General features: G+C 58.0%; 7 protein-coding genes across 7 annotated transcripts; 4 read left to right on the forward strand and 3 right to left on the reverse strand.

The window, feature by feature from the left end:
• Positions 1-319: 319 nt before the first annotated feature.
• Positions 320-1,585, forward strand: CPR2 (Peptidyl-prolyl cis-trans isomerase B; the record flags this gene model as incomplete). Its single annotated transcript, XM_066778895.1, has 6 exons — positions 320-430; positions 492-569; positions 626-642; positions 707-891; positions 1,084-1,299; positions 1,374-1,585. The coding sequence occupies 6 exons, from the start codon at positions 320-322 to the stop codon at positions 1,583-1,585; spliced, it is 819 nt and encodes a 272-aa protein (XP_066631332.1).
• Positions 1,586-2,362: 777 nt separating this feature from the next.
• DED1 (DEAD-box ATP-dependent RNA helicase) lies at positions 2,363-4,469 on the forward strand (the record flags this gene model as incomplete). Its single annotated transcript, XM_066778896.1, has 2 exons — positions 2,363-2,571; positions 2,630-4,469. The coding sequence occupies 2 exons, from the start codon at positions 2,363-2,365 to the stop codon at positions 4,467-4,469; spliced, it is 2,049 nt and encodes a 682-aa protein (XP_066631333.1).
• Positions 4,470-6,148: 1,679 nt separating this feature from the next.
• Positions 6,149-8,060, reverse strand: SLS55_007480 (uncharacterized protein; the record flags this gene model as incomplete). Its single annotated transcript, XM_066778897.1, has 3 exons — positions 6,149-6,796; positions 6,850-7,821; positions 7,938-8,060. The coding sequence occupies 3 exons, from the start codon at positions 8,058-8,060 to the stop codon at positions 6,149-6,151; spliced, it is 1,743 nt and encodes a 580-aa protein (XP_066631334.1).
• Positions 8,061-9,567: 1,507 nt separating this feature from the next.
• ATG1 (Serine/threonine-protein kinase) lies at positions 9,568-12,468 on the reverse strand (the record flags this gene model as incomplete). Its single annotated transcript, XM_066778898.1, has 2 exons — positions 9,568-12,264; positions 12,364-12,468. 2 exons carry the CDS (start codon positions 12,466-12,468, stop codon positions 9,568-9,570), a joined length of 2,802 nt encoding a protein of 933 aa, XP_066631335.1.
• Positions 12,469-14,145: 1,677 nt separating this feature from the next.
• On the forward strand, positions 14,146-17,320 carry SLS55_007482 (uncharacterized protein; the record flags this gene model as incomplete). The annotated part of the gene is made up of 3 exons (XM_066778899.1): positions 14,146-14,353; positions 14,407-14,501; positions 14,876-17,320. The coding sequence occupies 3 exons, from the start codon at positions 14,146-14,148 to the stop codon at positions 17,318-17,320; spliced, it is 2,748 nt and encodes a 915-aa protein (XP_066631336.1).
• Positions 17,321-17,953: 633 nt separating this feature from the next.
• RPS28A_1 (40S ribosomal protein eS28) lies at positions 17,954-18,386 on the reverse strand (the record flags this gene model as incomplete). The annotated part of the gene is made up of 3 exons (XM_066778900.1): positions 17,954-18,015; positions 18,117-18,200; positions 18,326-18,386. The coding sequence occupies 3 exons, from the start codon at positions 18,384-18,386 to the stop codon at positions 17,954-17,956; spliced, it is 207 nt and encodes a 68-aa protein (XP_066631337.1).
• Positions 18,387-19,015: 629 nt separating this feature from the next.
• HIS1 (ATP phosphoribosyltransferase (ATP-PRTase) (ATP-PRT)) lies at positions 19,016-20,207 on the forward strand (the record flags this gene model as incomplete). The annotated part of the gene is made up of 5 exons (XM_066778901.1): positions 19,016-19,032; positions 19,097-19,131; positions 19,217-19,708; positions 19,776-19,916; positions 19,972-20,207. 5 exons carry the CDS (start codon positions 19,016-19,018, stop codon positions 20,205-20,207), a joined length of 921 nt encoding a protein of 306 aa, XP_066631338.1.
• Between the last annotated feature and the right edge of the window lie 795 nt (positions 20,208-21,002).

The following is a 21,002-nucleotide window of genomic DNA, read 5'->3' on the forward strand; positions in this document are numbered from 1 at the left end:
ATAAGTGGTTGCCGGTCTCACGGTAACAAGGACCTGACACTTCAGGGTCTGGTTGCGTAGCACAGCGGGGAAACCCAGGGTAAGAGCTCCTACTGAAACAAGCGTTCAGAGCACGTCGAGTTGCAGTCGCGATGACTAGCGTTTCTTCAGATTCGTAGCTTCCATCGGACGCGGCAGAGCAGCACCAGGCGGCGTGCCCAGATGCGGGCGGTCCCTTGCGTTTCAAGGGTGCGCGGGACGCTGGGGCACCCGCGCACCTACAAAAGCTCCCCGCCGCCATCCTCTCCACCCCTTCCAGTCCATTGCAGTCCCATTCACAATGGCCGGATTTCAGAAGCTGCTCGTTTCTTTGCTCGTCTTCCTGGGCGTCACCTTCGTGTACTTCGCCCAGACCGCGGAGGCCGCCAAGGGCCCCAAGATCACCCACAAGGTACGCATATGTGGCTTCAAGCTCAGGAAACACCGAGTACGGGCATTGACGCTTCCCACAGGTTTTCTTCGACCTCAAGCACGGCGATGAGGACCTAGGCCGCATTACTATTGGTCTCTACGGCAAGACCACTCCCAAGGTATGACCTACTGCGTTACCGCTCCATGACACGTTGCTAATACGGGCCTGCTGCAGACTGCGGAGAACTTCCGGTACGACACGATCCTTACCTGCCGCCCATGCGAGCTTGGAACATAATCGCTGACTATAGCTCAGTGCCCTTGCCACTGGCGAGAAGGGTTTCGGCTATGAGGGCTCCACCTTCCACCGTGTCATCAAGGACTTCATGATCCAGGGTGGTGACTTCACCAACGGCGATGGCACCGGCGGCAAGTCCGTCTACGGCCAGAAGTTCCCCGACGAGAACTTCAAGCTCAAGCACACCAAGAAGGGCATTCTGAGTGAGTGCCCCTGTCAAGCTACGAGATCAGACGCAAAGCGTTGCAGGCAGTCGGTGGTCCAAGCACATTCGAATCAAGCAGCTCGTGGTTTGCCATCACTCGAGATGGCCTTCGTTCTGCTCGAAAGTGCCTGATGGATCTACTGCTGCAACACCCTTCCAGTACCAAGCACAGAATGCTAACGAGATACAGGCATGGCCAACTCTGGCAAGGACACCAACGGCAGCCAGTTCTTCATCACCACTGCCATCACGTCGTGGCTCGATGGCCGCCACGTCGTGTTCGGCGAGGTTCTCGAGGGCTACGATGTCGTCGACAAGGTCCAGAATGTGGCGAAGAAGCCGGGCGACAAGCCTGTGGTGGACGTGGTCATCGCCAAGAGCGGCGAGCTGGAAGTCCCTGAAGAAGGTATCCATGTTGAGCTTTAGACGGCGCCTTTCCAGCACCCGTTCCACCATCGGCTGATACTCGAAACCCTCAAGATACGACTTTCGGCACAGCAGAGTTCGTGGCAGGAGGCGAGGAGGAGCCCAGCGTAAAGGAGGAGTACAGCAGCAAGGCGGAGATCAGCAGCTCCTCTGCCGGATTGAGCCTTGGGCAGAAGTTCATGGGCTTGGGCGTCATTGGAGGGCTCGTCTTCCTCTTTGTGCGGTACTCGTCCAGGGCTGAAAAGTGGGATAAGACCATGGCTTGATGATGGGTCGGGCTGCGGCTAGCGCAGGAAGCGACCGTAGGCTAGAATCAAGTTGCTTGCGACTGGGTGCCTTGCACGAGTGATACGCATGTGACGGCGGCTATGACGATGACGGAGCAGCGCGCCCCATCAGAGGCTGGCGACAGTCAGCAGCGGCGGCGACCGAGCAAAGGCCGCGCCGCACACAATGCCGGGCGCGCAGAGCCATCCGGCGGGAGCGGCAGGGACGCGCTGCCTTAGGCGGCTGGGGAAGGGTCGGGGGCGCCGTGAGATTCTCGTTCTGACCGCTCCCTCCGACAAGCGCGACGGGTGACTGGCTGGGCGCGGCGTCGGGTGGCAGCCGCAGCGTCGCGCCGCTGCTGGTCGCGCTCAAGCGTTTGCGGCGCTAAACCGCTTCCAGCTGGCTTTCGCCTCCTGCTGCGGCCCTTACAAAATTTCACAGCACTGGGCCCAGGCTCTTCTCACCACCTCTCCCTCGCCCACCCATCCTCCTCCCCACAACATCGACCGCTTTTCTTTGCATTTGCGTTTTCTAATATCCCGTCGTTCGAGAAGATAGAGGCCTTTCCATCCTCTCTTTTCTCGTCAGGAACCGTTTCAGGCGCGTTTCTGCCTCACAGACTAAGCTCGTCCTTTCGACCATCGCGTGGCCCGTCCGCGTCCGTCGACCGTAATCGTCCTTAATCGACTTGTCGGTCGCTCTTCCGCACACACGACACGCTTGAAGCACCAACACACGCAAAAACAACAACAACAACTCAGCGACTTCTGCCCAACATGGCTGACCAGCTGAAGATGGGAAACCTTTCCCTGAACGAGTCGCAGCACGCCCCTCAGAATGGCGGCTTCACTGAGCGCGCTGCCTACATCCCGCCTCACCTGCGCAACAGGCCCCCGCCTGCTATGGACGCTGGACCTCCTCCCATGCCCATGAACGGCGGCCCTCCGCCCATGAACGGCGCTGGCGGCGGCTGGGGCGGCAGAGGGTAAGTCGCCACTCAACAAGACCCCTCACTTGACTACAGCAGCTAACGAGGAATGCAGTGGCTACGGCGGCGCTCCCCGCGGTGGAATGGGCGGTCGCGGCGGCTGGAGCAACGGCGGCTCTGGCGGCGGATTCAGCGATAGAGGTAGCAACAACAACGCCCCAGCCGGAGGGTCTTGGAACACCCAGCCCTCGGCTTCATTCGACCCAAATGCTTACGGCAAACCCACAGGTGGCAACAACGTCAGCAGCGCACGGGGTTCTGGTGATGGATCGTGGAAGGATGGCAAGCACATCCCCGGTCCCAGCAACCCTCGCGTTGAGCGTGAGCTTTTCGGCGTCGCCAACGACCCGTCCAAGCAGCAGACCGGTATCAACTTCGAGAAGTACGATGACATCCCCGTCGAGGCCTCCGGCCAGGGCGTTCCCGAGCCCGTCTCGGTCTTCGAGAACCCTCCTCTCGACGACCACCTCATCACCAACATCAACATGGCCGGTTACAAGGTCCCCACGCCCGTTCAGAAGTACTCGATCCCCATCGTCATGGGTGGTCGTGACCTGATGGCTTGCGCCCAGACCGGTTCCGGCAAGACCGGTGGTTTCCTCTTCCCCATTCTCTCTCAGGCTTTCCAGAACGGCCCGAGCGCCATCCCCCAGCAGGGTGGTGGTGTCGGTTACGGCCGCAGCCGCAAGGCCTACCCCACCTCGCTCATCCTCGCCCCCACCCGTGAGCTTGTCTCCCAGATTTTCGATGAGGCAAGGAAGTTTGCCTACCGTTCGTGGGTCAGGCCGTGCGTCGTTTACGGTGGCGCGGACATCGGTTCTCAGCTGCGTCAGATCGAGCGTGGCTGTGATCTGCTCGTCGCTACCCCCGGTCGTCTTGTCGACCTGATGGAGCGTGGCCGCATTTCTCTCCAGAACATCAAGTACCTCGTTCTTGACGAGGCTGATCGCATGCTGGACATGGGTTTCGAGCCCCAGATCCGCAGGATTGTCGAGGGCGAGGACATGCCTCCCGTTGATGGCCGCCAGACTCTCATGTTCTCCGCCACCTTCCCCCGCGACATTCAGATGCTCGCCCGCGACTTCTTGAAGGACTACATCTTCCTGTCGGTCGGTCGTGTCGGTTCCACATCCGAGAACATTACCCAGAAGGTTGAGTACGTCGAGGACGCCGACAAGCGCTCTGTCCTGCTCGATATCCTCCACACTGTCGGCACTGGCTTGACCCTGATCTTCGTCGAGACCAAGCGCATGGCCGACTCGCTCTCCGACTTCCTGATCAACCAGGGCTTCCCCGCCACTTCCATTCACGGTGACCGCACTCAGCGCGAGCGTGAAAAGGCTCTGGAGATGTTCCGTAGCGGACGCTGCCCCATTCTCGTCGCTACCGCTGTCGCCGCTCGTGGTCTCGATATTCCCAACGTCACCCACGTTGTCAACTACGATCTTCCCACCGACATCGACGACTATGTTCACCGTATCGGTCGTACCGGCCGTGCTGGTAACACTGGTATCTCGACTGCCTTCTTCAACCGTGGCAACCGTGGTGTTGTTCGCGACCTCATCGACCTCCTCAAGGAGGCCAACCAGGAGGTGCCCTCGTTCCTCGAGAGCATTGCCAGGGAGGGCTCTGGCTTCGGTGGTGGCCGAGGTGGCCGTGGCGGCCGCGGCCGTGGTGCTACTGCCACTCGTGATGTTCGTCGCTTTGGTGGCGGCAACGCTGGCGGTTGGGGCGGCCCGCCTGCTGCTGCTGGCGGCTTCGGTGGCGGCTACGGCGGTGGTCCCGGTGGCTACAGCGGTGGTGGCGGTGCCGGCGGCTACGGCGGTGGTTACAGCGGTGGCTACGGTGGCGGCTACGGCAACCCCTCTGGCTCCGGTGGCCAGTCTTGGTGGTAAATACCACTTTCGAAACGACCGTGGTGCATGGTTCACCTCACATGCGCCGCTCGGCCCATTCTGCTGAGGTTTTTCCTTTTCCGGTTTTGCTTTTCTTTTCTGGTTTCTACTGGACTCGTCAATTCCATTCGAAGGTCCGGCATTTGCTTTCTCATACCCCGATCAGCATATAGACAGCGTTGACTTCAACTGCGACACACCTTCCACGATGAACATTTCCGATTCGAGACGGGAAGATCGACGCAGGTTCGACAGCCGACGCTTCACGACTTTGTACGCCTTTTGCTCCATCGACGGTGCTGCCCGGGGAGCACAGCAAATAGACACGTCCTCACTGGCCCTTCGGATGCCGACTAGTTTTTCATTTTTCCTTTTTTTTCTAATACGGTCCTCTCTCCGCAAAAGCGATCCTGCAGCCCTTGCATATGCCGGTCACGTTTTTATCGTTTCACATGGACGACGGGATGGTGGGAAAGACTTCTTCGATAGGTCGATTTCTCTGGTTTCCGTCGTGCAGGGCACGTTCACAAATGGCGTTCATATCGAGTGGGAAGGCATACCAAAAAGAGTACTGCATGGATTTGTTGCGCTGCCTCAAAGTTTTATAGACGGGGCACGGCGCGATGGGTCCTCATGGCATGAGGCCTTCTCTTTCTTCTCAGGCTGGATGGAGCGCCATAGAAAAAACGGGTTTGCCGGTTCTTTTTCCCTTTTGGCTTTTAACGAGGTTACGACGAACGAAAGAAAGCGCGGGTCTATTCTCTTTTCTTCTTTTATTCAATCTTCGGGTTAGGGTGAAAAGAAGAGGAGAGGTCCGAACTCTCACCTGGGTCCGGGTTTTCTGCAAAATGTTCGTTTAGAGAGGGGGAAAAGCCAACGAACTTGACTTGCTTCTTTTATTTCTCCTCTGAGCGCGGAAATTATGTAACAGCAAGCGAGGGGGCTGCAATGGGATCGGATCCTAAAAAAAGTGATTTTCAAATCTTTCTTCTCTCATTTCGTTTGCATCACCTGGATTGCTGTTTTCTACAGTCTTCATTGCGTGCGAGTGCCTATCTGCGGTTTCTTCCCGTTGTTGCTTTGCGATGAAAGACTACCTTTTTCGAGTTTTTTTCTCTCGCGATAAGGTGGGAGTAGGAGGGTTCTGGACTCCTGGTTAAGCTGCGATAGACCATCAAATTCGACAGTTAGTGCTGTTACCGTGGAATACCTGTTGGTCCTTGGTGAAAACGTCTGGCCGTGATTGTGCTAACATCAGTCTTCGGTTCTCCGCCCTTCAACTATCCCGTCGTAATTAGCCTCGGCCATAATCTGATGTAGACGATATAGTTATGTGATATCTATGAAGGTGGGAGAAATGCTGGGGGAAAGCGTGCCGTTAATCACGGACATGTCGTTATCTTTTCTACATGTGACATGATGGTTGGTGTGAGGAGCCCCAGAGCAAGTCAGCGAAGTGGTGTTGAATTCCAAGTAATGTGCCACTGAGCCATGACGACGGCGTGAAATGTATTATGTGTACACAGACCTCGGTCCACCACGCGAGAAGAAGCGCCATGAGGTTTTGTATATCATCGTTCCCAACCATCAAGCAAAAAACGCGCTCCAAAAAGAAGAAGAAAGAAAAATTACTATTATTTCTTCCCCACCATTCGATCCCTCCCTCCCCACATCCCCCATCACCGCAGGTGCAACAACCGCAGCAGATCGTACCTCGCGGAAAGGCTGCGGTTCCACTTGCCAAACACGTACATGGGCAGCGTCAGGGCGCACACGGCGACCTGGACGCTGGCGACGGCGACGAAGACGGGGCGCACGCCGGCGCCGACGATCCAGTCGTAGCCCTTGAACGTGAGGGCGAAGGAGAAGACGTTCTTGAAGACGAGCAGGCAGGTGAAGGCCTCGACGGCGACGTCGCGGTGGGCGTCGACGACGTACAGCGCGCTGGCGACGGCGCCGAGCACCATGCCCGCGACCTCGAGCGCGAAGAAGACGTCGGGCCAGATCCAGCCGTAGCGCGGGATGTCGGCCGCGACGACGCCGAAGCCGTAGAGGCCGGCGCAGCCGAGGACGAGCTGCGGCAGCACGAGGACGAGGCGGAACTCGGGCTCGTAGACGCCGCCGTTGAGGCGGGTGAGGTACGAGGGGACCGAGTCGGCGAGGAGGCCCGCGAGGACGAAGCCGACGAGGGCGCCGACGAAGGCGCCCGTGTACATGTAGCCCGTTTCGACTTCGGTGAAGAAGAGGGGAGGCCCCAGCATGACGGCGGCGAGGACGACGCCGATCATGACGGTCCAGCCGATGAGGGTGCCCTGGATGAGGCAGGACTGTTGGGGAGATAAGCATTCCATTCGATCAAGGGGGTGAAATCTAGACGTACCCATAGGATACCGGGCTGCAGGAACAGAGGGAATGGCCGCAGCGCCAGCTTCCAGAAACTCTCGTCCGTCTTGCGGCCGTTGAACGGCATCAGCGTCTTCACGAAGCTGTCCTTCTGCGGCCGGGGCGAATGGGGTGTTGTTGCCGCCGCCGTGTGCGTGTGCAGCGCCTGCGTCTCCGTCTCACCGCCGTGGCCTTTGCATTCTCCGAGCGAGCCCTCCTGGCTGCTCTTCTGCTGCGAGTTTCTGTTTGCGCCACCATCGCCCTCTTCGACCGTCTTTGCCTCGGCCAGCTCCGTGCCTCCTCTACCGTCCTCGAAGCTGCCACCGCCCGTTCCGCCATTCCTCCCTCTACTGCCCTGATAATCACCCATATCCAGATTCAGCCGTTCGTCACGCCGATACGCCGTCTCGGGGCAAAACAAGACCAGCGGCGGCAACAGCAAACCCGCGAATATCGCGACAAAGTAAAACGTCCACCGCCAGCCCATCGTATCCGTCATCTTGCCCACAATCACAGGGGTGAAGAAGGCACCGCCAAACAGCGCCAAGTTGCTCAACGCCATGCGCTTCCCCCGCTCGTGCACAAAGTACAAGTCGCCAACGACGGCGTTCACCAGCGCCTCGAAGGGCGCGAGGCCGACGCCTTGGAAGATGCGCGCCCACAGCAGCGACGTGTAGTCGTGGCCGGACACGGCGCCGCCCCACGCGCTGCTGAAGATGAGAAAGACGGTGCCGAGCAAGAAGGCGTGGCGCTTGCCCCAGATGCGCGCGGACGGCACGAAGAGGAAGCCGGCCAGCCCGACGCCGAGCAGGTGGTAGCCGGTCAGCAGCGCCATGTCGGTGAAGGTGCGGTGGAACTCGAAGGCTAGAGTTAGTGTGTTGGCGGCGAGCAGGGGGGATAGCGTCGACGCGATGACGGAGAGGAGCGAGAGCACGAGGAGGATCACGTCGCGGCGCCAGAGGGGCCAGTTCTACGTTGCGCATCAGCCCAGACAGGTCTTGCTGGGGGGTTTGTCTTTTTTTATTTATTTTATTTCTCTGGTTTTCATTACAGGCAGAGTTTGGAGCGAAAGGAAAGACGACGTACGAGTGGGTCGTTTGGATCATCGCTGGGCTGCGGGACCAAGAGGATCGGATGCGGCCCGCTGCGGTCATACTTCAGGCTGGGGTCCAGGGGTACGCTGTCTCTACGCTGTGCGTCCTCGTCCATGAGGACGGTGCCTGAAGGTATCGCAACGTTGTAGTCAGCATCGCGCGCAACCGAGGGTGACGTGTGCGGCAAGGGGCGCGGGCGGTGGTGGTGTTGGTGAGGTTAGAAAAGAAGTGGAGAGTGGAGTGCTCAGCAACGCACCAGGGACGCGCTCGAGCCAGCGATCTTCCAACACTCCGAGCCCCATCTTTTCTGTGCGCGCAGCAGCCGTGGGGGGAGCGACGAGAGGAAGGCGAGAGCAAGCGCAAACAGCAGTCGCGGTATGTGTACAAATGACGGAACGAAGTCGTGGTAGCGACGGGCATTAGCTTCCCGTGCGTCTCCGCCGGCGTGCATTTTAGACTTTGGCGCCAGGGTACCTTGGTGCTAAAATGGAACCCGCCGCCGCTGCACGCCACCCCATGTCGCGCTCATCTCCTCCCCATCCCGGTCTAGAGTCGTTCGATCCTGGAGCCAAACTCGCCTGCCGTCGACTCAGGATAGGCTTTTGCCGTATGTTTCTTAGCTCATCGCATGCACCGGAACATTCTCATCACGCCTTGCTTGTTCGCATCCTTTGCCAAGGTCTTCTTGACGGCCCGCTGAGTCGGGTAGCCGGGTGGGCAAGACATGGCTGTAATATTGGTCTCGCCCAAACTGCCGCAATGGTAAGTCTGTTGTTCAACTTCACCGCGGATAACTTTGTTCCACCGCAATTACTTCAGTTCGTATTCAATCTGCCCGACCTATACACAAGAGTGTTCCCTTTCTACCTACCCCGTGTTCGCCGTCCGAGAGGCTGCGCCTCGTTTCCCTGTACACGCCTATCCTCCCGCCCAACCAGCCATACCCAATCCATAGAGAACCCGAAACCCATCCTGACTGTGTCGAGCTGCTCGACGGCTACCTGACGCTACGCTGTGCTCAGTGCATTATGCGCCAAATCTGAATTCTGTAGCCAAGGAAACGAAGGAAATCGAGGGAGAGAAAAGGAGAGAGAAATCAACATCTTGTGCAAAAGCAGAGGAAATGGAGCGCCCCAGATGTCTGCTACGCCTTTGAACCCACTCTCCATCACCGACCTGCTGATAAAGGAAAAGAAAACGAGAAAAAAAAAAAGGCTCGTAATGCTTGCGCCGATGACCGTGGTATCATGCTCTGGTTCTGCCAACTGTGGCTTCGTCTGCCTGTGCGCCAGGACCCAACATGCGCCGTGTCGAAATGACAAATGGTTGGGATGTGCTGTTTCATGCAGAAAGGAGACCGGAGAGCTCCATGTGAAAAAGCCATGCCCAAAACTCCGTATCGTGAAATGATGCTAAGGTGAACTGTATTGTACCTCGTCTGACTTAGACGATCGGTCATTGTAGAATGCTGCGTAACTCAGCGAGGCGATGCGTTGGCTGCCACTGGCGTTGATGAGGGCGACCGCCCCGTCAGTGAAGCTCGCTTCTGCGACCTCTGGATCTCGATCTTCTTGCGAAGTGCTTTGAGTCTGGCTCTCAGGCCCTCAATCACTGCAAGGCGGTTAGCGGCCGGCACTTCGGTGTACTGTAGGTGGGGTAGATGACTCACACTTCAGAACTGACGCTCTGTCTTCCTCCTCCAGCCCTTGAATCACGTCATCTTCTTGCTTCCTGCTGCCTGGCTTGCGGCCCAGCATTTCTTCCTCGCTTTCGAAGATGGCCTCGAGCATGCGAATCGCAGTAGTGTAGTTGAGCTCGCAGCCCGGTAGATCCTCACCAACCAGCTCGTTGACAGCCGCAGCTCGGCTCATTTCGATAGCTCTGTCGTACATGAGCTTCTCAGCTGTGATGCCCGTGGGGAGATGGATGTTCTCCACAGAAGTGCCCGCGCTCGTGATCGAAGTCGAGTTGGATGGCAGATTGTTGGGATGAGCTGGGTGGTCGGGCGGCAACAGCTTTTGAGCCTCGAGAAGCTTGCGTCCGACAAACTCAGACTTCTCCACACACTCATTGAAGCGTGTGCGCACCCACTGCACGATTTGGTTCATCTTCGTACCGACCGCTGCGACGTTCGCATTTCCGGAAGTGCGCGACGTATGGCTATCGCCAATAATTTCTCCACGGTGGCGTTGTCCCCACCAACTGCCCGCAAGGTCGATTGACTTTGCTAAGAGAGCCAAAGCCTTGACATAGAGGACTAGCGCCTCCTCTGAAATTGCCAGTATCGCATCTGTGGTCAGATCTTCATCCAAACCTTCCTCTTCATCATCAGTTCGAGGGTGAGTGCCTTGGATGCCCAGCCCGTGGTCACTGGGAGGCGGGGGCAGCAACTGTCTGTACTTGACTTCAGCGAAACCATAGATCACATGGCTGCGTTGAGCGAGCTCCTCCACAACGTCAAGAACCCTTGTATCTTTGTCCCTCGTCTTGTCGCTAGTCGGTTTGCCCCCGTCACCGACGACTATCGTGCTGCTTTGTGCCGTAGCCGTAGGATATATTGGGAACTGAGGGTAACCTTTCGGCGGCGAAGGGCCACGGCCTGGAGGAGAAGCACCAGTACCGAAAATCCTGTAGCTGGCCATATTAAGGGCTTTAGAGATGGCTGATGTGGCAGAACCTGGACTAGCTGCATAACGCCTTTCATAGGAACTGTTCCTATGATGAAGTGGTTCGGGGCGCCTGCCTGTCGCAATCTGGATCGCACGGGAAGTGTTGTTTTGAGCACCAGTCGTGGATGTAGGTGTACCCTGCGTTGTTGCCCGCCGAACCATTGCTCCTTGCTGAGTCGGGTGGTCTCTGTTGAATTGAGGGCTGGCTGCCAATTCATCTGCAAATGCATTCACTTCGACGGTCCGCTTTTCCACGAGAACATAGTCACGCTCGAAGGCAATGTCCTGAGCAGCACGCTCCTTTGCATCTCGAGCTGCCCTTTCGTCGGACCTTTGAGGGTTGCGTTGCGTGTCAAGGTGTTCGCGGAGAGCTGAAGAGCTTGGTGAAGGCGAATGGCGACTGCTCCGTCTGGTCATGGTCACAGCCGCTGCAGTGGGTCGTTCCTGAACCATGGGTGCTCTGGCAGGAGCAGTAGCGGTGTGTGTGACCGTGGGACGACGTTCTGCTTGAGCAGAGGGTGGACGATCCTGAACTTGGGCAACGGTGTTGCTGACGCGCCTGACGTGCTGGTTGGATGACGAGGGCGCTGCAATGGTGGGGCGGGGCGAGGGACGTTGAGGCGGGGTTGTGCCTGAGGCAACTCTGGGCCTGGGAGTCATCTCCATCTCAGTGGGTTGGGGCGTAGCAACTTGCTCGTTGGTTGGAGCACGTCTCTCATCAGCCGATCGTCCAAGAGCCTCATGAATCGAGCCCTGAGCTGCATCTTCGGGGTGCAAGCCAGGAATATCGCCGGCAATAACCACGTCGCAGAAGAACTTCTCGTGAGAGATTCGTTCTGTTGGGGTCTTCTTCAGGAGAGCTCGTACGATGTTCTTCATATCTCTGCTGATCGGAATTTCACCAAAGCTGATCCTGTCGTCCTGCTTTTCAATACGACGGAGCAGCTCAACGTGGTTGGACGCACGGAACGGTGGCTTTCCAACAAGCATCTCGTGTAGAACGGTTCCCGTGGACCACAGGTCAGCCTTTGCATCGTATTTTTCGTAGCGAAGAATCTCCGGCGCCATGTAAAGGGGAGAGCCACACAGCGTTTCCGCCAGTGATGATTTGGGGAGGAAGCGGGCGAATCCAAAGTCAGCCACCTTGAGCATTGGCAGGGAGGCGATACCAACGGCCGGAACCATCGAATCTGCCGCAGCAGCATAGGGAACCTCATTCGGACGATAGGTCTGGTAGTAGAGTGGCGAAGGGTTGAGAAGGAGGTTCTGAGGCTTCAGATCCCGGTGAACGTAGTTCTTGGCGTGGATGAACTCGAGTGCGCTCGCGATCTGCTTAAGGAAGTGGCGGCAAAGGACCTCGTTGAGACCGCCGACCGGAGGGTTGGGATACTTCTTCATCATGTGTGCAGTTGCGGGGTGATCTGCAAGGGTTGCTCGCTTCTTGATGAAACTCGAGAGATCCCCCAGCTCACAGAACTCGGTCACGATGTGTATGTACTTGGGTACCTCCTTGCAGTCGATGAGCGCGACGATATGCGGATGGGTCAAATTGCGGAGGATTTGGATTTCGGTCGAGAGGTTATCCTTGAGCTTCTTGTTGAGCTTGGTTGTGTCGACCGATTTGATGGCTACGACGAGCTCCCGCTTCTTCTACAGTAACCAGCTGCGTTAGATCAGGGTGGCCGACCATTTGTTTTGGCGCCACTGCGCAACGCAGAGGGCGCAGAGCGGGAAGACGAAGTCACGTACTATGTGGACGCCCTTGTAGACGGTCGCGAAGCTACCCTTGCCAATCTGGTTCATCCTTCGGAACGAGCCCACCATGGTGTCCGAGTTGTCGGCGGCGGACTGCATGGTCGAGGACCTCCGCGGGCTCGCGGCGTGAGATGGGTGAGTTGGAGTTGCCATCGTGAACGACGGCCGGCAGGCTGGACGTTGTCTCAGCCGACAGCGACGGGGCTAGTGAGTCGCTGCGATCACCGGAGGTGAGGGTACGTGGACGAGGCAATGACGTGGGACATGGGCCGCGGCGACTAGTCGAGAGGCGAGAACGCGGAGCTTTGAGCGAGCGAGCGAGCGTAAGGCTTGACGGACGACGGCTCCGAGGTGGGACGGCAGGAAGCGCAGGCAAGCGCGGCTCGGGTATAGCGTCTGGTTGGCCTGGTCGAGGGTGGACGCGGCGGCGTTGTACGGGGATAGGCGGTCGAGTCAGCGAGCGGTTGGAGCTGCACGGGCAGCTATCGGTAGGCGCAACTGCGGCTCGGACGGGCGCAGGAACAAAGGAAAAAGAAGCGCGGGGATGGCGAGGGGAGGCCGGGGGGCGAGCAGAGGGCGTATTTAGGGGAGGTGTGCTGCGGTTAGAAGTGGAGGGCGAGCAGTCGGTCTGCGCGAGAGGTCGCGGCCGGGGAGCTTGCGGCGGCACGACGAGTCACGGGTCACTTGTCGATAGGGCGCTAAGATACGAAGATAAGTAACATGCGGAGGGCGCTGCACCTTTTAAAAGAACAGGCATCGCGAGCAGCCCAAAGCGAATGCCGTCATCGCGCTCCCAGCGCCTCAGCCTCCGCGACGGCTGCTGAGAGCACTCGCTGGTGGCGCATGCCCGAGAGGCCAGTCGTGATCACGCCTTTGCCATCATTTCTTACACTAGTGCGCGGTCGCTGGCAGCAGACGCGCTGGAGATGCCGCAATACTGCCGCGCGCAGCCCAAGCCCACGCCCGCCGCGACCCAGGTGCTGATGCTCCTGCTCCTGCTGCTGCTGCTTAGCCGCCTGCCGTGATAGCGCGCTCTAATCTCTCTGCCTGCAGACCCTTGCGGTTGCCTGCACGCTGCAGCTCCTCAGCGACGCAAGGATGCGCCACGCGCGGGCGAATCACTGCGCTTGACGAGACCCTGGCCGGTGGGTGTCGCGGGGAAGCAGGCGTGTCGAGCCGGCGTTCTCTGCGACCACGGACCCAGATGTGATGCGATGGGCTGGGTTGCCAGCAGTGCAGCTGACCGAGGCCTCCCGGCCAGTGCGCTCGATGCGGCCAGCTGCGCCCGATCTTCCTACCTACCCATGTCTCGCAGGCCCCGGGCATGGGAAAGTGACAAGTGACTTCGACCACGACGGCCGCCCTCGTCCCATACGCGTGGCCGAAGGGCGAGCGTTCTTCGTGTGGCCGGTCAGTCGCAAACACGCACGCACTGCATGCTGCACAACAAAGGGGCTCCTCCAGGCTGTCTGCTGCGTGGGCCACCTAGAGCCCTGACTGCGCGTTGTTACCTGCGAGACTCGCAATTGCGGGGACTGCAAGGTGACCACCGGTCAAGCGAGAGCCTGCCCTTGTCTCACCTCGCCGCCCTCCACGCCATGCCTTCAGCCTCATCACGTGAAACGGCGTTGTTCCGCGGATCGACGGACGCGAAACGGTGGCCTTTCGAGCTTTTCCACGTTCGCGCAGGCAAGGAGACGCGACACCCAGTCCCACACACCCGCCCCATCTGCTCAACACCAACGTCGCTTCCAGCTTCGGACGGCGTGCATCACGATGGCAGGATCAAACCGCAAGCGTACAATTGATCTGACCGCGGCCGACATCGGCTCGCAGACGCGCAAGAATCCCCGGCTAGGTGACGTTCCAATCGGCAGCCGCCCGGACGATGGCGAATGGGACGAGGGCGTCCTGGACGAGGACGAAGTCGTCGACCCTTCGCAGGAGTACAACGACCGCGCCTTCATCCAATACATGCTCTATGGTATTCATAGCCTACTGGCCAGCAGAGATGCACGCTAAGATTTCCACGTCTAGGTACCCTCAATGCCAAAATCGTTGGCGTGAGGTACTACAACGGCTATGCTACCATTGGCGAAATGGTCATGCTGCGCAGAGAGCCGCACAATCCAGTAAGCCTGGTTTCTTTTCCTCACATCTAGCTGCCCCAATCTTCCTCTTCTCTCACGGTTTGTCATGAAGGGCTGTCGTCATCGACAGGAAGCTTTAGCGCATTGTCAATCACGGTACCGTACAACGGTCGGAATATTCCTCCGGCTGAATCCTGCCGGGCACCATGAGCCCTACGAGCCACTAGCACATGACCGAAGATACACCCTCTACTGCACAAGCGGTGACCAGCAGGCGTGAAGAACCAACCCTCTGATCACACGCATACCTTAACAATGCGTTGCTGCGAACATCAAAACCTATTTTCTCCACCAAGACTTTCTAGTCACCCAACTGACAGAAGAGCATTCGCTTACACTGCGCTAATTCACTACAGTATGACGGCAATGCCATTCAAGTGCTCAACGTCCAGAGCCAGCAAATCGGCCACATCCCACGCCAGATAGCTGCAAAGCTTTCCCGCTACATGGATAACAGATCCCTAATCGTAGAGGGTGTGATCACTGGCCACAAAGGCACATTTGACATGCCTATCGCAGTTAAACTCTACGGGACCAGTGATCCTGTTGAGCGCTTGAACTTGACCAACGAAATGAAAGCGGATAGGCTTCCGTTGGATGCGTTCAAGCGAAACGAGAAAGCCGAGCGAGACAGGATCAAAGCGGCACAGCAAGCTGCCAAGAAACAGAAAGGCACTGCCCGACAAGGCAAGTCCAATGAGCAGTGGGCCACCGGGGCGGCGCCCGGCTCCTCGCAAGCGTACGAACAAAGTCTCGATGACATTGTGGGCGAGAGTGAACGTTTCAACCCGCGGAACGTCGATCAGATGGTTGAGAAATTCGGTGCCCAGGAGACCGATCTTCAGAGTCTTCCGATGGCTAAGCAGCCCACGGAAATTTCAGCTGAGCTGCTGCCGTACCAGTTGCAGGGCCTGCAATGGTTGCTTGATCACGAAACTCCTCAGCTTCCTGCTGCAGGATCTGCAGATGTCGTGCAACTGTGGAGGCGCGCACCGCATCAGGCAAACGTGTTCACCAACATCTGCACGAACTACTCGATCAAGGACAAGCTCCCGGAACTAGCTTCCGGCGGCATCCTAGCCGATGATATGGGCTTGGGCAAAACCGTTCAAATGATTTCCCTGATCATGGCAGACCGTGCTTTGAACAAGGAAGATCACACTAGCAAGGCTACGTTGATCCTCGCGCCTCTGAGCGTCATGAGCAACTGGAGCTCTCAGATTAAGCGCCATGTTAAGCCAGAGCATGAGCTCCGAGTCTTGACGTACCATGGCACTCGAAAGAGGCCTATTGACCACAAGACAATCGCCGACTACGACGTGGTCGTTACGACGTACGAGACAGTCATGACAGAGTTCTGGGCCAAGCAAGGCAAGAGCTCGCAGAGCGTTCCCAGGAGCAATGGCTTGTTCTCTGTTCATTGGCGCAGAATTGTGCTTGATGAAGGACACAACATCCGGAACCCTGCGTCGAAGAAAGCTATTGCTGCTAGCAACCTGCTCGCACGCTCGAGATGGGTGCTTACGGGTACGCCGATCATAAACACTCTGAAGGACCTGTACTCTTTAGCCAAGTTCATCCGTCTCTCTGGTGGACTAGACCGGTTTGAGCTTTTCAACGGCGCCTTGATCCGCCCTGTCAACCAAGGAGACGAACATGGCAGTTTCTTGCTGCAGATGCTGATGAGCAGTATCTGCCTCAGGAGGAGAAAGGATATGCCCTTCATCGACCTTCGCCTGCCAGAGCTATCGGAATACGTCCACCGTATCAAGCTCTTGCCCCACGAACAAGAGAAATACGATGCCTTGGAGGCTCAGGCGAAGGGGACACTCGATCGATATCGTCAAAACCTTGCTGGCCATGACGCCGCGAAGACCTACCGTCACCTTCTCGAGATCCTCCTGCGCCTACGCCAGGTATGCAACCATTGGAAGCTCTGCGGTGAAGAGCGCATCACCGGACTCATGGAGCTGCTCTCGGAACAAAAGACAGTAGACCTCACACCCGAAAACTGCGCCGCTCTCCAAGCCATGCTCCAGCTGAGCATCGACTCGCAAGAGGACTGCCCCATCTGTCTGGAGCCGCTCCACGACGCCGTCATCACTTGCTGCGCGCACGCCTTTGGCTACAGCTGCATCGAGCGCGTCATCGAAGGCCAGCACAAGTGCCCCATGTGCCGCGCCGAGCTCCCCAGCACCGGGACGCTCGTCCGGCCGCCCAGAGAGGCTCCGGCCCCTCCCCCCATCGACGTCGACGCGAACAGCTCGAAGATCGAGGCGCTGCTCAAGATCATTAAGGCCACGGCGTCCAAGGACAAGGGCATCAAGACGATTGTTTTCAGCCAGTGGACCGGCTTCCTCGACATCGTCGAGCCCCAGCTCACGGCTGCCGGCATCCGCTTCGCCCGCATCGACGGCACCATGTCCGCGCTCGCGCGTGACGCCTCGCTCGAGGCCCTCGACACGGACCCGCAGTGCACCGTCCTGCTGGCGTCGCTGGCCGTCTGCAGCGTCGGCCTCAACCTTGTCGCGGCGAGCCAGGTCGTCCTGGCCGACAGCTGGTGGGCGCCGGCGATCGAGGACCAGGCCGTCGACCGTGTCCACAGGCTTGGCCAGAAGCGCGAGACGACGGTGTTTAGGCTGGTGGTGGAGGGCACGGTCGAGGAGAACGTGCTGAGGATTCAGGAGGATAAGAGGAAGCTGATGCGTCTGGCTTTCTCGGAGAAGAGTAAGGAGAAGAAGAAAGATAGAGGTGCGAGAGTGGCCGACTTGGAGAGGCTGTTGGGTGCAGGCTCTGGATGAGGTAGGCGTCGAGCTCGGAGTATTGCTTAAACGTGGCGAGAAACTAAGATGGGGCTGGAATTTGATAGTAGTGGCGGCCTAAAGCTATCAAGAGTACTAGTAGCTTATGCGATGATTCTTTTCACAAAAAAGCGGGGGTGAGCTTTGGCTCCTCACTGAACAATCGATCAGGCTCAACTCAGCCAGTTGAAGAGTGACATGATTAGCTGGCAGGAGTAGTATTTCATGCATTTTCCTGGATCTGATCTTGTGAGGTATGCGTTGCTTTCGACGGTCAGTATTTCCCCGTAAAATGGCGCAATCACAAAATGTGTCCAGACTTCGAAAACAGGAGCCACAGTATCAGATCATGCATTCATTCCCATGTCTTTTTCCGCATGACTCCCGAGTTTGCCGATGCCGCTTTGTTGCAAGCAATGAAGAAAAAACACCGACCCAAACTTTCAAGGTTCCCGATCAAGAAGTGCCCTTTATCTTTTTTGAGGTGTCCGTACAAAAAAATTGCCAAAGCACCCGACGTTCCTCCCCTAATCACCACCAATCCAGCCGCAGAGCGCCATGGCGACCAACGACTTCCGGAGTATAGTGGAGTGCGAGGACGATGATGGCGATACCGGCAGCGACGGGCAGCATTTACCTGAGCCTCCTGGCCTCGCGCTCGGACTCGAGAAGGCAGAGGATGTCGTTCTCACGGACTGTGTAGGCATGGACGTTAGCGGTTCATTCCTTTCTCCGATTCGCGCGTGTGGGACGATGTGTTTTCGCAGTGAACGGTCGGCGGGGGGGAGCGGCATACCAGGGCCCTTGACGTTGCGGATGATGCTGCGGGTGGTGTCGTCCATGAACTCGACGCGGACCTGGGTCACACCGCCACGGGAGCCTGTTCACAGCACAGGTATCATGTTAGCCAGGAGGTCCTTGGTTTCATTGTAGACGCGATGGCGCAAGTCGTAGCGAGGGGACAGAGGCAAGCGAGGCGGTAGTGTGCGAGGCAGGACGGCGTACCTGTGCGGCCGAGGACGCGGGTGACCTTGACGAGCTTCACGGGAACCTTGGCGCTATCCATTTTGTGCGAGTTCGGTCAATGCGACGTAGTAGTATCGGTATCGAGAGGGGCGGTGGTCGGTGAGCAGTCTGGTGTCGCGGTTGGATATTCGTCGGTGCTGGCGTTGCTTCGAGATGTGGAGCTGGAATTTCGAAAGTGCGGCCGCGCGATTCTTGGCGCGCTCTGATCCGCCCGCCAGCCCTGCCGGCCGTCGGCCAAACGCCTGAGGCCCCCGCGATAGCGTAGCGGAACAGCCTCCCCAAGGCCGTACACGGCGCTGCCCGACGCCGGAGCTCAGCGACAGGAGCTCTCGGCCGGACATATTTAGCGTTTTCATTCGAGCTCTTGCACAGCGAATAATGTCCGAACTTTGCACCGCGTGTCGCGCACCCGACGAGTAACAGGCATCGTCATCTCCGCGGCGGAAAGACCCCACCAGCGCGGCGCTTGACTCACTCAGAAATTATCGTGGTTCCGCAACACCACCCGTCACGCCGAACATACCCACGCCCGCCGGATCCGCAGTGTCGTTCGTTCGAACCAATTGGGCGTACCTAACCCCGCGACCTCTGTACAACCATTGTACTCTTCTTCTCGTGCCCAAAACCTAAGACAGACTCTGCACGAACTTCCTCCTGCGATTGGACACCATGGATCTCGTCAACCAGTGAGTTGGGCCTTTCGCATACGCACTCTTGCCAGCTCGCGCGCATCGCTAACCTTCCCGCTAGCCTCAATGACCGTCTTCTCTTCGCCGTGCCCAAGAGTCCGTACACCGCCCGCGCAAGGCCTCTTCCCGTCCGACCCGAAGTAAACAACCTGCTGACGCCGGCGTGACCGACACACAACAGAGGGCCGCCTTCACCAAGCCTGCCTGGACCTGCTGAAGGGCTCCGACATCCAGTTCCACCGCCACTCGAGGCTTGACATCGCGCTGGTCAAGAACCACCCTATCGCGCTCGTCTTCCTGCCCGCGGCCGACATCCCGACCTTCGTCGGCGAGGGCCGCGTCGACCTGGGCATCACCGGCCGCGATCAGGTCGCCGAGCACGAGGCCGTCTCGCCGCCCACCGACACCACCGGCGTCGAGCAGGTGCTCGACCTCGACTTCGGCGGCTGCAAGCTCCAGGTCCAGGTTCCCGAGAAGGGCGACGTCGCCGACCCGAAGCAGCTGATCGGCCGCAATGTCGTTACCAGCTTCACCAACCTTACTGAGCAATATTTCAGACAGCTGGAGGGCATTGACGCGGGAGAGAAGCTCAAGACCAACATCAAATACGTCGGTGGCAGTGTGGAGGCAGCATGCGCTCTGGGCGTTGCGGACGGCATTGTGGATCTTGTTGGTGAGTGGAAGAATAGGGAGAGTGTCCGATTCGAGGGGCATCGTGCTAACGGATTCGTGCTCCACAGAGTCCGGCGAGACTATGCGTGCCGCTGGCCTCAAGGCCATCTCGACTGTTGTTGAGACGACCGCTATTCTCGTCAAGTCCAAGAAGCCTTCAAACCCGCAGCTCGTCGACTTAATAGCTGCCCGTATCCGCGGTGTCATCAGTAAGGGATTTGTTATATCAAATGCTACGTCATGGTCACTAATACGTGTTTGCAGCCGCCCAGAAATACGTTCTCTGCACCTACAACATCGAGCGCAACCAACTCGCTGGTGCTCGCGACATTACCCCCGGAAAGCGCGCCCCTACCATTACCTCGCTCGAAGACGACGGATGGGTTGCTGTCCAGGCCATGGTTGAGCGCAAGAAGATTGCTACCGTCATGGACGATCTCGCAAGCATCGGCGCTTCTGATATCCTCGTCACGAAGATCGAGAACTCCAGAACGTACTAGAAAGATAAAAGGAAATTTAGACTTGATTTCGAGCGTCTCTATTGGATATTGACCAGTCGAGCATTTATGGATCAGGTAATCTGTAAGCTCCATTTCGCTGGTCCTTGGATGGCAGGACTCTGGGGGGCCATGGGACTTTTGACCATGAAGTTTTAGAGAAATAGGAAAGCCAAGGCAAAAGCTAATAGACGGTTCCGAGACTTCATTCCACGACAGGTGTTCGGCACGTTTCCGTCGGGCTCGAGATATGTGAATTGTAGGGCAAACACCCCTTTTCCTAGGTCTCTCTCCCTAATGTGAAATCTCACCGGAACTATCCAGCAAGCGGAATGCATCGCTTCCCGCCTGTATGGTTGAGCCACGGCAGATCGCCAACGATTCTCCTTTCAACCGCGCAACCTTGATCAACGTAGTCGTAATCATCAACGTCCCCATCACCAGTGTCCCTGCCTACAACGCTTCACTCCTCCCACTTCTCCATCACAAAACACACTACCGCCAACGTGACGGCCACGACGAAGACGACGACGCCGAGCGTGATGACTATGGTGAAGCACCGCCGCGGTGAGGCCTGGGGCGAGTACGTCGTCGCCCACGGGCCGGGGGAGTCAGAGTCGGCTTGATTATGCGGATGGCGGTATGGTGGAGATGATGGTGGAGCCGAGGTGCGGATGTCGACGCGGTGGATTGATTTGGAAGCATCGTTGATGGCGTCGTCCTTGGTGGTGTTTGCGGGAGAGGTGAGGCGGATGAGCCTGGAGGGGCGGATGGACTGTAGGGCGTTAAGGGGGAGGT

Source organism: Diplodia seriata (genome assembly GCF_021436955.1).
Source record: "Diplodia seriata strain FDS-637 chromosome Unknown scaffold_7, whole genome shotgun sequence".
Lineage (NCBI taxonomy): Eukaryota > Fungi > Ascomycota > Dothideomycetes > Botryosphaeriales > Botryosphaeriaceae > Diplodia > Diplodia seriata.